Source organism: Mustela nivalis (genome assembly GCF_964662115.1).
Source record: "Mustela nivalis genome assembly, chromosome: 8".
Taxonomy (NCBI): domain Eukaryota; kingdom Metazoa; phylum Chordata; class Mammalia; order Carnivora; family Mustelidae; genus Mustela; species Mustela nivalis.
In genome coordinates, this window is record NC_139027.1 from 129,947,402 (window position 1) to 129,963,189 (window position 15,788).

Sequence of the window (15,788 nt, forward strand, 5' to 3'; positions counted from 1 at the left end):
GATTATAGTGTTGTGTCTCTTAATGTTTTGTCTTACTTTAAACATTGCTGGTCCTCTCTAACGTTTGCTCTTCCAGACTAGGGATACTTCCTCCTAGTTATCTGTAACTTATAGAGATGTAAAAGTGCTCAAAGCCTTCACCTTTTCTCTCTATCTGAACCCTCTGAAACCAAAAGGTCTCAGTTAAGTATTCTTTCTTCCATGGCAATCAGTCATTTGCATAAGTTCAATAAGAATCTGTTCTCCTTGTAACAGGAAAGAATTGGAAACACGGGTTATTTTACCAAGGCTTTGACTGGGATGTCATATTTGAAAAGACTCAGAGATGACCAGACAGTTTAAAGGAACTAAAGTTGACTTTATGAAACCTGGAGCCATAAAGCCCCTTGGGACTGTTGGCCTGATACCTTGCTTACAGAGTTCCCAGCAGCCTCACCAGGTGAGTAAAGAATGTCACTCCTTGGTAGGTGCAGTCTCAGGAAGAGGAATTCTCCCAAAGGTATTGCAGGCATGCCTGATGGCAAGTACAGGGCTTGGCTTCTGGCCCGGAGAGGCTACTAAAAGTTCAACCCAGAGATTCCTTATAAGAAGTTCCAGCAAAGCAGATTCTAAAAGATCTATTTGATCACACTCACAGTTCTTGCTGAGCTTATGTAAATAATTAGGCCAAGTTTGTTAAAACTGGACTTGTTTCACAAGTGAATTAGTCCTGATTTGGCTATCTCTGTAAATGAGGGTTATTTTAGAGAGAAAAATTATGTTTTAGTAACACACCTTTAGGGATGTTAAATTCTAGATTTGATTGTCTTTAAATGTTTGTTTACCTAAGCTAAATAATTTGAGGTAAACTTCAGAAAAGTTGCACAATAGCTTCTGTAGTCGATCTTATTATTTTGTGGGGATAATAACAAGACCCCACCACACATGATTAAACAACTGGAAAAATGGGATTGATTCCCCTACCATTGTATAACTTAACTAACACCTTGTGTGTGGCTGGGATAATGAAATTGCCTAAAAGCCAACATACCGCACTCCATAGGATTAACTATGGACTTGTGGAGATAATGGATGACCCCACTTTCTTTATGATGGGATTGGATGATGCTTGGGGAACTCCCCTTATCTCTTGACAAGTTTTCTCACTTGCCAGTGATCCTCTGTATTCAGGATATTGTTAAGCCTGGACCACTCAAAGGGCTTCTTATTGGTTTCATCCCTTAGTCATATTTATCCTAGAAGCCACCTCTGTTGAGGTGCAATTGCAAACAGATATTTTAGCTAAGCATAGAACAGCCCTCATAAAAGAGCCTCAGAGCTCACTATGGGACAGTCCTTGACTGTAATGACTTCATATCAGGTCCAGATTTGTCTTAGAAGCCAAAGGCCACCAATGGATGATGGAGGCCAACTACTTAAATATTGGACTATACTTACAGATATGCCAGAAATAATACTTAAAATTTGTCAAATTTTAAACCTAGTTACCTGTATGCCTGAACCTGACCCCTGTACTTCTTTCTCTATAGAGCAAAACTGTTCAGAGGTTATTGATCTTGCTTACTCTATATGGCCAGTTTTAAGATGCCCCTGTTAAAAATACAAATGACAGTTGGTTTACTAATGACAGTAGTTTTCATAAAAAGAATAAGAAAATCTAGGTATGCCATAGTGCTCACTAGCACTTTGCAATTGCCAAAGCCTAAGAATAAACATTAACACTGACTCCAAATATGCTTTCTTGGTACTACATGCCCGTGGAGCTATTTGGAAGGAAAGGGGATTGCTATCAAGCCATAACTCCCCAATCAAATATGGGCCTAAGTTACAAAACCCTCCTTATCGCTATACTGAAGATGGCATATATCAGATCTGGGATACATATTTGTGGTTCACACCCACGAATGGACAGCTCAGTCAAAAGGCAGTTTTATGCTGGGAACAAAAGAATCATACGTATGATACTTGGGCAAATAACACATGACATCTAGGATGGCTATCATTAGAAGTGTGTTCCCAAATAATAGTACTCCAGACTACTGACTGGTTTGCTACTGATTGGGTAAGGTGACCTGACATTAGATGGTCAGCTCCAAACAGAACCCACTGGATATGGGGAACTAACCTGTGGCCCTGGTTTCCTCCAGGGTGGATAAGGATTTGCCTTTAGGATTTGCTAAAACTATCACCACTCCAGCTAATCTCCCTACTTAATACCGAAGTCTCACAAATACACAAGGCAGTCCTACAAAATAGGATGGCCTTAGATGTCCTGACAGCAGCCCAGGGTGGCACATGCGCAATTATCAAAAGAGAATGTTGCGTGTACATCCCAGACTATCACAAAAATGTCACAGGACTAATAAAAGATACGAATGCTCTACGAGATCCTTCTCTCTTTCTCTCAGTGATTGGTTAAGTTCCTGGTTTGGAGGAGGGCTATGCCCGAATCTCCTTTTTGGGCTTCTCATTCTTATCGCCTTATTAATCTTAATATGTTGCTTTGTGCGATGTTTCTCTACGTGGTGCGGAGACTCCATTGCTGCAATGACTTCACCACGACAGATGATCCTGACCATGCACAGAGACACTTCTTCACTGTCAAGCGCTGGATTCAGCTGCCTCTGCCTTTCGTAACTCCCCCATATGTTCCTCAACTGATCAATATTGACCCGAGTAGGTAGGGACAGCTCTACGCCCCTATTCAGCAGGAAGAAGTTAATAGAAGATGAGACCTTCCACCTTCAACCACCTTAAAGATTTAAGCGTCAAAATTGTTCAGGGGAGAATGATGAGGGAGCAGGAGGCTGGCTGAGGACAAAGCAAAAGCTGGCGCCTTGCACCCTCCTCTCCACCCACTCCCCTCCGTAATATGTGTGGCATTCCTCAGGCATCCCTGACTGCCATAAAACGATAAATAGTTAACTTGCAGGGATCGCAATCCTGCAGAACAGGAATCTCCCTTGCTCTACAGATGTCCTAGAGATCTAAACAGGGAGGTTATCTTATCAATAGCACAAATTTCCAGAGGCAAATAACTCTCGGTTCCTGAAGCCCTAATGTCTCCCTCCCCACCATAAACTGGAGGAGGCTGAGGTAGAAGGGAATGTAAATGACAGCAGGATCATAACACCCCACCAAGAATCTCCCAACTATCTTGATGTTAATGCCTGACCTAAAGATGACATTGATCAAGCCATAAGGGCAAGGCCTCCCCGCCGGCACCTTGTAGGCCCTCCTTAACATGTGAAAACTCTGTTGAAACCTCCCATCCCTTCTCCTCACCTTCCCCCAACCGCAAGGTATATAACATGCCTACCCTCACAACCCGGGGCAACAGCAGCTCTTTCTGCTCACGGGTCCTGTCCCCGTGCTTTAATAAACCACCATTTTGCACCAAAGAGGTCTCAAGAATTCTTTCTTGGTCATCCGCTCTGAACCTCAGCCCACCGAACCTCACCTAAGCTCCAGAACTTCATCATTCTGACTGTGACATCATGACCGGAGCAGAGATGATGAGTCACAGTCTCAACCAACCGAGCCACCCAGGCACCCTCAAGGGTGGTTATTTAAAGAGGGAAACCTGACGGCAACATTTGAATATGAAAAAGAAAGTTGTAGAAGTTTCATGGAAAAAAAAATCTTTGGGAAGGAATTTTTTTTTTTTTTTAAGATTTATGTATTTTAGAGACAGAACTTGCACAAGCAGGAGGAAGGACAAAGAGAATCCTCAAGCAGACTCCCCACGAAGCAAGGAGCCCAACATTGGGCTCTATCCCAGGACCCCGAGGTCGTGACCTGAGCAGAAATCAAGAGTGGGCCACTTAAGCCACTGAGCCACCCTGGCGCCCCCTTTGGGAAGGAATTTTATATGTGGTCAGGACTGAGAAGATTGGAATGAGTAAGGTGGAGGTTTTGATGGGTTTTTGTTTGTTTGGTTTTATTTATTTATTCTTTTACTTTACTTACTAGTGAATTGTTTATTTGTATCTTTTGCACAATTTCTTTTGGAATGAGTAGGTTTTAATATCAAGAGTAAGCTGGTGCAACATTAGCATTTGGTTTTCTCTCTGTTAAAAGGACAAAGGTTTTGTTTTTGTGTGTGTGTTTTTGTTTTTTAAATACTTTTGGTCTGCTTCAGTCTTTTCAACCTCGAACATTCCGAAAGATTGGCTGAAGTAAGTAAGCTTATTCGACATGTCCAACAGCGTGGGAAACATTGTCAAATAAGCGGTAATACTACGCTTTCTCTATGTTGTATTTGTAAGGTCGTGGCCCATGGGGGTGAAGTCCGTTCTGCTTCTGTAGTAATGGCCCCTCATTGCCAGACCTTTGCCATCCTGGTGTCCTGGTAACCAGGCAACAGTTAGCTCCTCACGCAGAGAAATTAAGGTGGATAGACAATGGCTATACATTAAACAAACGGGGCCCTGGGAAAACCAAGACACCTGCTTGGTTCTTCCTGGCTCCCTGGCAAACTCCACGTTTTGGTGTTTGCATTCCTTCGCCCACCATAAAGGGCATTTAAGAGGACTCTGATTATAAATGGACATCGGTGGAAAGACTTCTAGAATATTGCAAAAAACAGTCTATGCAATGTCTGACTTGTCAAGTCCATGATCCTGGAAAACTTGTTTTTGTCTCCAGGGGCCTTAGACCTCCTTCCTCTGGACACTTTGAACACCTGCAGCCGGATTTTTTTTTAATGGCCACCAAGTGTGAGCTACCAAAATGTTTTTGTTCTCTCTTACATGTTTTCTGGATGGGCTGGACCTTTTCCCTGCTGCAAGATTGTTGCCCTCATGATGTGAGAAGAAGACTGTTAAAAAATGTGTTTCTCACTTGGGATAGATCTTCTAGAATCTCCAGGGACTGAAGCTCCCACTTCCCTGGACAGGTCATACAACACCTCATGAAAACCTTGCAGACTTCTTGGAATTCCATCAGTATACAACCTTCCGCGGATCCCTTGTCTCTTTCTAGTACACACAGCTACTATAAGCTTCTAAAGTCTTATGCTCAAGTCTGTCATCAACAGGTTAAAGAAGCCTTTCCAGATCCCAGTTCAAAGGAACCTATTGGTCACAGTCTAAAGCCCGGTGACTGGGTATTCTAGAAACATCATCAGAGGAAGACAGCCCTTGAGCCCCGTTGGAAAGGACCCTACCAAGTGTTCCTGATGACAAACCCTGCTGCAAAACTAGAAGGTATTGAGCCTTGGGGACACATCACACAGGTAAAGGAGGCTTCCACCCACTACCTGATCCTGTACGGATGCTGGAGACCTCCAAGTCCAGTTGACAAGGAAGAGAAGTAGCTGACTTCCAGGTAGACGGCCTCCATCCAAGAGGACCGATCGACTTCATACTTTAAACAGGACACTCTCCTTCCTTTCCTTCCCTTTACTCTGGCGTTCATCTTCATCTGTCAGGAGATACAGATGCTGTTGATGACAGCACCTTCATCAGTATCTCCTCAGCCACTGCTAAGGGGGGTAATGCCTAGAATTTAAAACCACTTTTTATTTCAGGCTAGGGGAAAATCTAACTGCGCCCTTAACTTTTCTTGAACAAAGTAAGACAGTCCTGAAATGTACATCCTAAATTACAAAAGATCTACCAGGAGGTTTTCGTGATTCAAGACTCACTCCTTTCGGTAGGTTCCTACCTCCCCGATTAAGGATAGATGGAAGTGAGGCTGTGATTGGGAACTTCTTAATTCTTGAAATTGCATCATTTGCCATCAAAGCAATAGTTGCCCAACAAAGATCCTTAGAGTTTCTGGCCAAGGTTGTTCTTGATAATAAAATAAGCCCTTGATTATTTTTTAGCTGAACCAGTAGGTGTCTGCTGTGGCCCACACCACCTGCGATCCTGGGATTAAAACTTCTGCAGAAGTCAAAACTGATTTACATAAGATCACTAAGCAAACCACTTGGCCTGAAAGAATGACTCCTTCAGTGGGGTTTTTCTTTGACTCATTTAAATTTTTTTAAAGATTGTATTTATTTATTTGAGAGAGAGAGAGAGAGAACTAGCAGGGAGAGGGACAGAGGGAAAGGGAGAAGCAGGCTCCCCGCTGAGCAGGGAGCCTGATTCGGGGCTCAATCCCAGGACCCTGGGATCAGGACCTGAGCCAAAGACAGACACTTAGCTGACTGAGCCTACCACGCACCCTGACTTACTTAATTTTTTTTTTTAAGATTTTATTTATTTTATTTGACAGATAGAGATCACAAGTAGGCAGAGAGGCAGGCAGAGAGAGAGGAGGAAGCAGGCTCCCTGCTGAGCAGAGAGCCCGATGTGGGGCTCGATCCCAGGACCCTGGGATCATGACCTGAGCCGAAGGCAGAGGCTTTAACCCACTGAGCCACCCAAGCGCCCCTGACTTACTTAATTTTGATTGCTTTGGGGACCTTGGCTTCGAAGCACACTCCAAATATTGGGTATCCTGTTCCTAACAATCACAATAATCTTCCTGCTGTGTTCTAGCCTCTCAAAAGCTTTAAATGTGTGTTCATAGCCGTTAACCACCATGCAAATGATCTCCCTACCACTGAAACTTCAAAAAAGGAATGAAGAAAATGACCGATTTAAAGCACGTGAACCTGAAGTCACAACCTGTGAATATCATGGTGACTAAGCAGAAACATCATGACCCGTGTACCTCATGCAAGGAGAGATCAGCAGGGGCTGTGAGCACTACCAGTCGGAGCTAGAGAGTGAGGCTGATGCCTTACATTTTGAGCATATCTTTTGGTTAAGCTGAGATTCTGATCGAAAGGGAGTAATTGTTAAAAAGAAAACCACAGGCCCCCAAAATGGCTTAACTTAGGTTTGGGCCCCAAGTCAGTAAACCAACACTTAATACCTAACCTGACTGCAGTCTCAACCCCCTAGAAACGTCGTATTTTACCAGTCAACATTGGGATTTCCTGGTCAGCGCTAGGAAATTTACTGATAGACCCCCTCTGCTCCTCTTGGGAGGGTGAGCTTGCTGAAAACAATAGGTTCTTTATTAATAATTTCCTTTCTTCTGCTCCTTCTCTAAGTTTAAAAACCTTTGCTTTTCCGTGGCCCTTTGGAGCTCCCCTCTACCCACTAGACGGAATGCTGCCCCATTCGTGAACTGATTAATAAAGCCAGTTCGATCTTTAAAATACACTTGGTTTAACTTTCGTCATTTAACACCAGGAAGTAGCCTATCGCTGACTTAGACCTGAATATGTTTGGGTCTAAAGCCTCTGCCCTTTTACTTTTTATGTAGAAGGGAAAACATATGAATGTTCCTGGCACAGAGGCTAGCATCACAAAAGCGAAACATCTTTTCAAGCCATCAGTCATTGGCAGAGGAGATGTCTCCATCTTCTGCCAAACCAGATCCCCTCGGCCTTAGACAAAGCTGCTTTCCTGCAAGAGGAGAGGACTGGATAGCAGGGAACCCGGGAAGGCTGGGGAGGAGTGTGGCTGGGCAGTTTCCCTGACTGGGGAGCTAAGTAGGTCCGGGAAGCTGGGCCCAAGTCTTAATGTCCAGTAAGTAGTTGATTGGGTCCAAAGGCGAAAACTGGCTGCTCGTCAAAGCGTCCTCTGCATGCCTTGGACTGTGTTTCAGGAGCGTGCCCAATGCTGTCCCCCACCTGGTTCCTGCCTGGTTGCTGTGGACTGCTCTCTGAGCTCGGAGTAAATAGACCCCAACCCCCCCCCCCAACTATAATACCCCTCTATTACCCAGGATGGGCACGGGAAGTTGGGGGAGGCATTCTTTTTAAAAATTTTGTTAAGATTTTATTTATTGATTTGAGAGCGAGAGAGAGCATGAGCAAGGGGTTCGGGCAGAGGGAGAGAAAGAAGCAGGTTCCCCACTGAGCACGGAGCTCCATGTGGAGCTCTATCCAGAACCTGAGATTTTTTTTTTTTTTAAGATTTTATTTATTTACTTGAGAGAGAGACAGTGAGAGAGAGCATGAGCGAGGAGAAGGTCAGAGGGAGAAGCAGACTCCCCATGGAGCTGGGAGTCTGATGCGGGACTCGATCCCAGGACTCCAGGATCACGACCTGAGCCGAAGGCAGTTGTCCAACCAACTGAGCCACCCAGGCATCCCCAGAACCTGAGATTTTGACCTGAGCCAAAGGCAGCTGCTTAAGCGACTGAGCCCCCAGTCACCCCCGAGGGAGTCATTCTAAACCTCTTTTACCAGAAGTCATCTGTGAGGACAGTGGCCTGATACACTCATGTCACCAAAGCTCTACTCGTCTATCATCCCAGTGTGCAGTGCCCCAGATGCCCTCTAGCCTCCAGCGGCAAAAACCTCCTGGGGCTTACAGAATCTCAGGTTGTCGGAGCAGGAAGGGTCTCTTGTCGAATGCCCTGGCTAACTCTGTTCTGGCGTTTGCCAGCCTGGATTCTCAGGCGTTGGTGTATCCCGATCAGGTTCCTTGGGGGCAGTAGGCACCGTTTATGGAGCCCTTCCAGCCGTGTATCTGCTCCCTGCTGTGCGTCCAGGCTGGAGTTCCCATGTCAATCCTGCGGACCTAGCCCCCCAGTGAGGACACAGCCTTTCCACATTCATGTTCTCCCTGAATTCTTATATCATCATTATCTTTGTGGATGGCAGAATGGAAGCTCAGAATGGAGAAGTGATTTATTCAAGGTTCCTCAGCTAGGAAACAATGACGATGGGAGTCACAGCCTGTCCCCACCGCCTCGGTCAGTGCCAGACAGAGGGCTCCTTTCTCCTACTTTCTCTACCTGCACCCCCAGTTGTCTTTGCTCTACAGGCAGTAGGCACCTAGTGAATATTTATGACGGAATGGGGGGAAAAAGGAAGGGGCTTGGAGGAAGGAGGTGTGGGTTCAAAACCTTGTCTCTAGAGCGTGGCCTGGGACCTTGGGAGAAGCGTTTAAACCCCTGAAGTCTGGTTCATCAGGCATATACAGTTGATGGTAACAGTAACTCCCTATTCCTGAGAAGATCGTCAGACTCCCTGAGACGGTGAGCGCGGAGCCTGGCACACAGGTACCTCCAAGAGAGCGCTGATCTGGAAAAGAGGAGGAAAAAAAAAAAAAAAAAAAAAAAAGAGGAAGAAGAAAAGAAGAGAAAAGAGGAAAAGAGAAACACACATCCAAAGTCGCTTGAGATTGTTAGGTGTTTCACTTTCGTGGGCCTCGGTTTCTTGCGTCAAATGGGTTCATTTATCAATAACTGCTTTTTCTATAGCCACCCCCCGCCCTATGTGCTGTGTGTGACTACACTAGACCTCTGTCGTGAATCCTTAAACGGGGATCTGCGCTCTGATCTGGCTGTCCCAGGGCGAACCACTTAATCCCCAAGCTCTATTTGCCTCCCTGTGGGCCCCGTCCTTCCTTCCCCGGAGGCATGACAGGGAGACCCAGGAATCCTGGACCAAGCCCTGGCCGCCAGCAACCTTGCGCTCAGGCCCCAGCGGGGAGGAGGGAAGGGAGGAGCGGACAAGGGTCCGGCTGCAGCTGGTCGAGCTGCGCCAGGCCTGGAAGCTGCTCAGGTTCCTGGTTCCCATCGGGGCCAAGAGTGACACCTGATCCCCAAGGATTGTGAAATGGTCTGAGGTGGCAGCCCGCCCGCGGTGGCCCCTGAGCCCCCTCCCGCCGCGGGCGCGGCACCACCCCTACCCCACGCCCCGCCTCTCCAGCGTGTGGTTAAATCCCCGCATCCCCCCGGCGGCTCACACCTGCACCCCGCCCCGGCGCAGCACCATGCCCGCCTGCCGCCCGGGTCCCCTCGCCGTCGTCCTCCTCCTCGGCCTGCTGCTGCTCGGCCTCCCCCGGGTCCCAGGTGAGCGGGGCGGGGACAGCCCTGGGGCCCAGAGGGGCCGTTCCAGGAGCACCAGCCAGGACTGGGCCCAGCCGAGGCGCACGTAGGCTCTCTGGGAGCTGAAGAAATGGGGATTCCTGGGGCGGAAGTGGGGAGACACATGAAGACTAAAATTTGAGGATTCCCTGGGTCCTGAAGGTGGTGACCCTTGGAGCTTGGGGTGTGGGGTCCAGTGTGCTGGAGGGGGGGAAGCCCACTGTGAAATTTGGGGCCGAGGCTCTGTGCTAAACGTGGCCGGTGGGGGAACCCCCTGCTTAGACGTCGGAAGCTCCTGGATGTTCAGCTGTGCGGGGGGTCCCTAAAGATTGAGGGTGCCAACGATGAGGGTTCGGTACCCCCCACCCCGTACTTCCAAGTATCGGGGCCTGGCCTGGAGGTGGGGCCTCTGAAGGCTCTAAGAGGGACGCCTAGGGCCAGAGACTGAGAATCCCTTGGAACTTGAGATCTGCAGCCCTGGGCGCAGGAGGTGGGCTCCCTCTGAGACGGGGGCTCCGCGTCCACTGACCGTGCGCCTCCCAGGCGGAGAAGCGGAGAAGCCCGGCGTGTGCCCCCAGCTACAGGCCGACCTAAACTGCACGCAGGAGTGCCTCTCTGACGCCCAATGCGCCGACAACCTCAAGTGCTGCCAGGCCGGCTGCGCCACCATCTGCCACCTGCCCAACGGTAACCCGGGGCGCCCGGGGAAGGGCAGGGAAGGGCGGGGTGGGCTGGAGGAGGCAGAGCTTCCGGATCCGGGAAGAGGGCCCCCACTCCAGGGACCCCTGCAGAGTCGAGACGGATGGAACCAGGTGCCCTCGTGCTTCCTCGGGCCCAGGGAGACAAAGGCCTCTCTGAAGCTCAGCGGGAGGTGGAGGGGTGCGGGGGGGGGGGTTGTCCCCCACCCCTGGCTGGATTCCATTCCCTGGTGCGTGACGGGCTTCCGGGCAAGCAGCAGCTGGGACGATGTTCCCGGTGTTCCCGGAGGTCAAGACACCCGGTTCACAGATTCCTCCCCTGCGGGTTGGAGCCTCGGGAAGTCCGGGACTGGCCAGCGGGCTGGGTCGCAAGATCTGGGGCGCCCAGCCCTCTTGGAGTCCCTCCCCTGGGGCGTCCTTCAGCTCTGGGGGAAGCACTTGGAGCGCCCGGCCTAGCAAGACTCCCCGGATTCCTCTGTCCAGACGGAAAGAGGCTTTACACGTTAAGAGGAGCGCCCAGCCCATCCCGAAGATGTGGTTGTGAGTGTCAGACAGGAAGGCTCTTGCCCAAGGTCACACTGTCACTCCCTGGTTGGGGAGGAGTCACAGCGCGGGCTTCAACTTTTGCCCCTTCTGGAAGGCTGGTTTGAAGGAAATCAGGACTCATTCTTGAGCACCCCTCCTCTCTTCCTGTGTTTAAAACAAGCTCTAACACTCTAAAGATTGAGAGAGAGAACTATGGACAGAGCTGGGGATCCACAGAAGGTCCTTACTAGAGATCACTGTCTCCCCTGGGGTTATGGGGACGCTCATCAGAGCAGGGAGTGGCATTAGACAAGATGAAATCCAAGCTTCTCATTTTTCACAGGGAAGAACTGAGGACTAGAAGCAGGGATATATGACCTGGGGCACCAGGCTGTGGTGATTGCTGGTCTTCAGCCAGAACACAGCCCCAGGATTCTCCCTCTCCGTTATTTCTCCCCAGATGCCAGTAGGGGCTGGGGTGGTTTGTAATTAGAGACCTCAGACATAGGTAGAGGGAGGACTGGCCCATGAGGGGCAACTACTGGGTCTGGAGCCTTCTAATCTGGAGCAGGGAGAGAAGGATCAGGAGACGTGAGGATTGAGATAGAAAGAGAAGGGCAGACAGACAGACAGATGAGTAAGGTGGAGGGGGACAGAAGGCATGCCTACTTGTAGGTGCAGTCTTTGCTGGTTTTTTTTGTTTGTTTGTTTCTTTGTTTTGTCTCAGATGGACCGAGTGAGGCAGGAAGAAGGATGGGGTCAGATGGCCTCCTGAACTAGAATCTCAGAGCTGCCCATCTGCTGGCTGTGTGATCCTTAACAAGTTGCTTTACATCTCTGAGCCTCTGCTTTCTCATCATCAGAATGGGAATGATAATCCCAAATTTTGTGGGACTGACATGGGGCTAAATGAAGTAACACACAGAAAATGTCTCTGTAGAGAGCAGATCCTCTCTCCGCAGGGGCGTGTTTTGTTAGTAAAAGGTTCCTGATTCCCCTTTGTCCTAGGGAACCCCAGGGACCAGACCTGCCCTTTTCAAGGGAATAGATTTCTCTGTGCTGGGAAGGAAACCACTCCTGTCTTGTTGAGCTAATCAGCCAGTTCTGTGCCTGTGTTTGACCTTGGGTTGGGCTTACTCTTGGGGTTCTTGGGAATTGAGCCCAGTTCCCTTCTCCTTGACCCAGGAAGTGGAGCAGAGGTTGTGTGAGTGTGTGTGTGAGTGTGTGTGTGCAAACCCAGTCCAGAGACTGGGTTCAGGTCTTGGTTTTTGTTCGTCCAGCAGCATGGTATTGGGTGGCTGCAAAATCAAGGATGGAGGGAACAGGAGAAGGAGGGGTTTGCAGGTGGCCTCCCCAGGTACCCCCGGGATCAAGGCTGACAGGCAGCTGTCCTGTTTGTGACACAGGGGTAGGGCAGCGTTGTGGACAAGCACTCATCTCCCGGCATCCTCTCTGCCCACTTCCCGTTGCTCCTTTTTCTCCCCAGAAAAGCAGGGTTCCTGCCCCAAGGTGAACACTGACTTCCCCCAGCTCGGCCTTTGCCAGGACCAGTGCCAGGTGGACAGCCAGTGTCCTGGCCTGTTGAAATGCTGCTACAATGGTTGTGGGAAGGTGTCCTGTGTCACTCCTGTCTTCTGAGGTAGGTGGGGGTGGGGGACAAGAAGGGGAGGGAGAGAGCACTGCGGTCTAGCTGTAAAGGTGGTTGAAAAGGAGGGCCTGGGCAAGCACACTGCTCTCCACTCTCTGCCCATTTCTTTGCTTTCATGCGCTCGACAAGTCTCTGCTGAGCGGTGCCCGGCCCTGGGTACTGAGGATGATACATGAGCGAGCGAATCAGACAAACATTTCTCTCTCATGCGGTTTACAGGCCAACGCAAGAAAAATACATAAGCGAGTGGATTCTGTAGAATGTTCGAAGGAGAAAAGTGCCGTGGAGAAAAAGGAAACAGAACAGGGATGGGCGTGCTGGGGTAGGGGTGGGGCAGAGTGGGCAGGAAGCAGGGCTGCTTTTTTTTTTTTTTTTTTTTTTAACAGGGACACTCAGGGAAGGTCCCACCCAGAAGGCAGCATTTGAACACAGACTTGCCAAAACTTGAAGCTATGAGGATCTCGGGGAGGGGTGGGGTGGGTGGAGGGTGGTGGTGTTAACGGAGAGGGGCAGCAGGTACAAAATCAGGAGTGTCCCTGGTGTTTCAGGAAAAGCCAGGAGGCTGGAAGGGAGCAAGGAGAACACAGGAAGAGCAAGGTCAGGGGTAAAGGGAGCAGCTCCTCAGGGGCCTGATAGGTTGCTACAGGACTTTGGTCTTGACCTGGGGATGTTGCCTCTGTGGAAATGGACATGCTCTTGCTTAGATCAGAAAAGGATTGCTCAGGCTGCTGGCTGGAGAGTAGACTGCAGAGGGGGCAGAAGCAGGAGACCGGCGGGAGGCTCCTGTGAGAGGCCAGCCCGGAGAGGACAGACCTGGGGAGTAAGTGGCTGGGTTTGGGACATAATGTGAAGGTGAATGGGACAGTCTTCGCTGATGAATGACATTATTCATGGGACAGTATTTGCTGATGAACTGGGCTGCATGGAAAGAGAAGATTTACTCTGTTTCTGTAGCATGCACCTAGAAAGTCAGCGGTGGGAGGAGCATCTGTGTCCTGAGAGAGGGGACAGTGGACAGGACCTGGAGGGGACGGGGAAGTGGCAAGCTCTTTAAACGTGGCCAATGGGAGGCCAAAGACTGATCTTTAGTTTCGCCAAAAGCTTGGCTTTTCAGGATGCACGCACGTGGCGGGCATCAAATGTGTATTCGAAGTGTGACAAGCACTCGCTCCGGGGCAGGTGGGGGCTGTGTTTGATCACCTCTGGTGGCTCGGACTGTGCAAGGAAAGGACGGTGGAGCGTCTCTCTCCCCTACTTACAGCTAAAAATAAAACAATACTAAGTCCTAGAGAAAGTGTGATTAAGTAAAGAAATACAAGGCCCAAAGCACGTTTGGTTGGCCCAAACTGGGAGATCCAGCGCTGTGCCAAGGTCTCTGTATCAGATGCTGGGACGGAAGGTGACCACGGCCCTTCCTCACAGAGCAGCCCGTGGCCGAGGCGGACGGATGGACAGACACCCCCAGTGCCTGTCCTCAGTGCTGTGGTGAGGGAAGGGCTGAGTGCTGTGGGAGCAGAGGAGGAAGGCCTCCCGGGGACGGGGTGGGGGGGTGTGGAATGGTAGAGACAGCAGGCTTTGCAGAGGGATGACCGTGGGTCCGTCCTCAAAGATGGCCCGAAGGTCAGTAGTGCGGTGACGTATAGGAGGAGAAGGAACCTGGAGGCACCCTGTGGTTGAAATCTCATTGTTGATGGGGGGCTAGCTCGCAGACGCTCTCAGCCCAGGGACTGACAGGTCACGGGTGGGACCGAGTATTGCACAGATGAGAAGACTGAGGCCACCGAGAGGGGAGGATCTGCCCAAGGCCCCATGGTTGCTATTTCGAGGGGTCCTTCCAGTGCCTGAGCGGGAACCACAGTCTCCCAAGGGCTCAGAGCTCTCCAGTGATGCCAGCCATCTCTTGCCTCCAAGGGGTGGGGGCATGGCTGGACTTTGTGGCCAGGAAGACCCAGGTTCAGATTTCAGCTCTGACACTTAACTAGTTTTTACCTCCCTGAGCTGCCACTGTTATGCTTCTAAAATGGGATCAATAGGATCTCCTTGACCAGCTTAACCTAAAGAAGGGAGGCAGGTGGAACTTCCTGGTGGTTGAGGGACTTGCAGGGAGGACAAATGACCATGGTCCCCCAGGAAGGCCGCTGCGGTCAGTTGAGACACGGTTACCCAGGTATGTCCCAGGATGGCCTGAAGCATAGGAGGTGAGTCTAGGACCCACAGAGCCACGCAGGCCGAGCCCCCCAGCCTCAGGAAGGCAAGGCTTTGCTGTGCGTGTAGTGGAAAGGGAGACTAGGGGAGCTCTGGTCCAGAATTTAAGCTCCAGGTCCTCTTGGCTGGTATTTTGGATATTGTCATTGATGTGTCATTATAATTTTCTTCCTCCAGCTCCGGCCACCACAGCCTAAGGAGTGGGGGAGTGGATGTTTCTGCCTGGCCCTGCCTGGCTCCAGCCCAGCTACCCTCCCCTCTTTTTGGCCTCTGCACTCTCTCCAGGACTGAGCATTGCTTTTTCCTTTTCCAACCAATAAAGTGACCACTTCCAGCACAGGGTGTGAGGCATGGCCTCTATTCTTAATCATTCTGTCCAGGGCTCCCCTGACTCTGGGCTGAGGAGGGGTGTCGGGGGTGGGGGACGACCAGGTCATCAGGGCATGAAGTCCAGAGCCAGATCAACTCTGAAACATCGAACATACATTCAGGGCTTGGCTTGTGTAGTAGCACTTTCCCCAAGAGGCTGGGGGTATCTCTCCCCAGAAGGGAGACAGAAGAGAGAACAGGCTCACAGACAGGATAGAATCGGTTCCGAAGTCACTTCCATTCATTACCGGGAGCTTGAGAACAGCAAGTCTGGGTGCTGGACCCAGGGCTGGGAGACTTGTTTGTGAGATCTCCCTGAGCCACAGCAACCCTCGGTGTGGCTGATGACTGTCCCAAGTTCTAGACTAGGAGTCTGCCAGGTGACTTGTTTGCAGTTAAGTGGGTAGAAAGTAACAAAGCTGGGGTCCTTTCATTGGTTGTTGGTTTTGTTTTGCTTGGCTCTTTTCAAGATTTTATTTATCTATTTGAGAGAGAGCACGCGTTGGGGGAGGTAGGGG

General features: G+C 50.1%; 1 protein-coding gene across 2 annotated transcripts; it reads left to right on the plus strand.

The window, feature by feature from the left end:
* Nucleotides 1-9,519: 9,519 nt before the first annotated feature.
* WFDC2 (WAP four-disulfide core domain 2) lies at nt 9,520-15,238 on the plus strand. Of its 2 annotated transcripts, XM_082744722.1 has the most exons (5): nt 9,609-9,810; nt 10,369-10,512; nt 12,535-12,687; nt 12,916-13,018; nt 15,079-15,238. In XM_082744722.1, exons 1-3 carry the CDS (start codon nt 9,732-9,734, stop codon nt 12,684-12,686), a joined length of 375 nt encoding a protein of 124 aa, XP_082600848.1. In that variant the 5' UTR covers nt 9,609-9,731; the 3' UTR covers nt 12,687; nt 12,916-13,018; nt 15,079-15,238. The 2 variants fall into 2 exon arrangements, with proteins under 2 accessions (XP_082600847.1, XP_082600848.1); XM_082744721.1 differs by lacking the exon at nt 12,916-13,018 and having other exon boundaries at nt 9,520-9,810.
* The last annotated feature ends 550 nt before the right edge of the window (nt 15,239-15,788 follow it).

What these genes read in the sequence shown, in the direction of transcription:
- WFDC2 (XM_082744721.1), top strand. Translation starts at nt 9,732, where the DNA reads ATGCCCGCCTGCCGCCCGGGTCCCCTCGCCGTCGTCCTCCTCCTCGGC. An exon ending in CGGCCTCCCCCGGGTCCCAG is followed by an intron (nt 9,811 to 10,368) that starts GTGAGCGGGGCG and finishes TGCGCCTCCCAG; the next exon opens with GCGGAGAAGCGGAGAAGCCC. An exon ending in CATCTGCCACCTGCCCAACG is followed by an intron (nt 10,513 to 12,534) that starts GTAACCCGGGGC and finishes TTTTCTCCCCAG; the next exon opens with AAAAGCAGGGTTCCTGCCCC.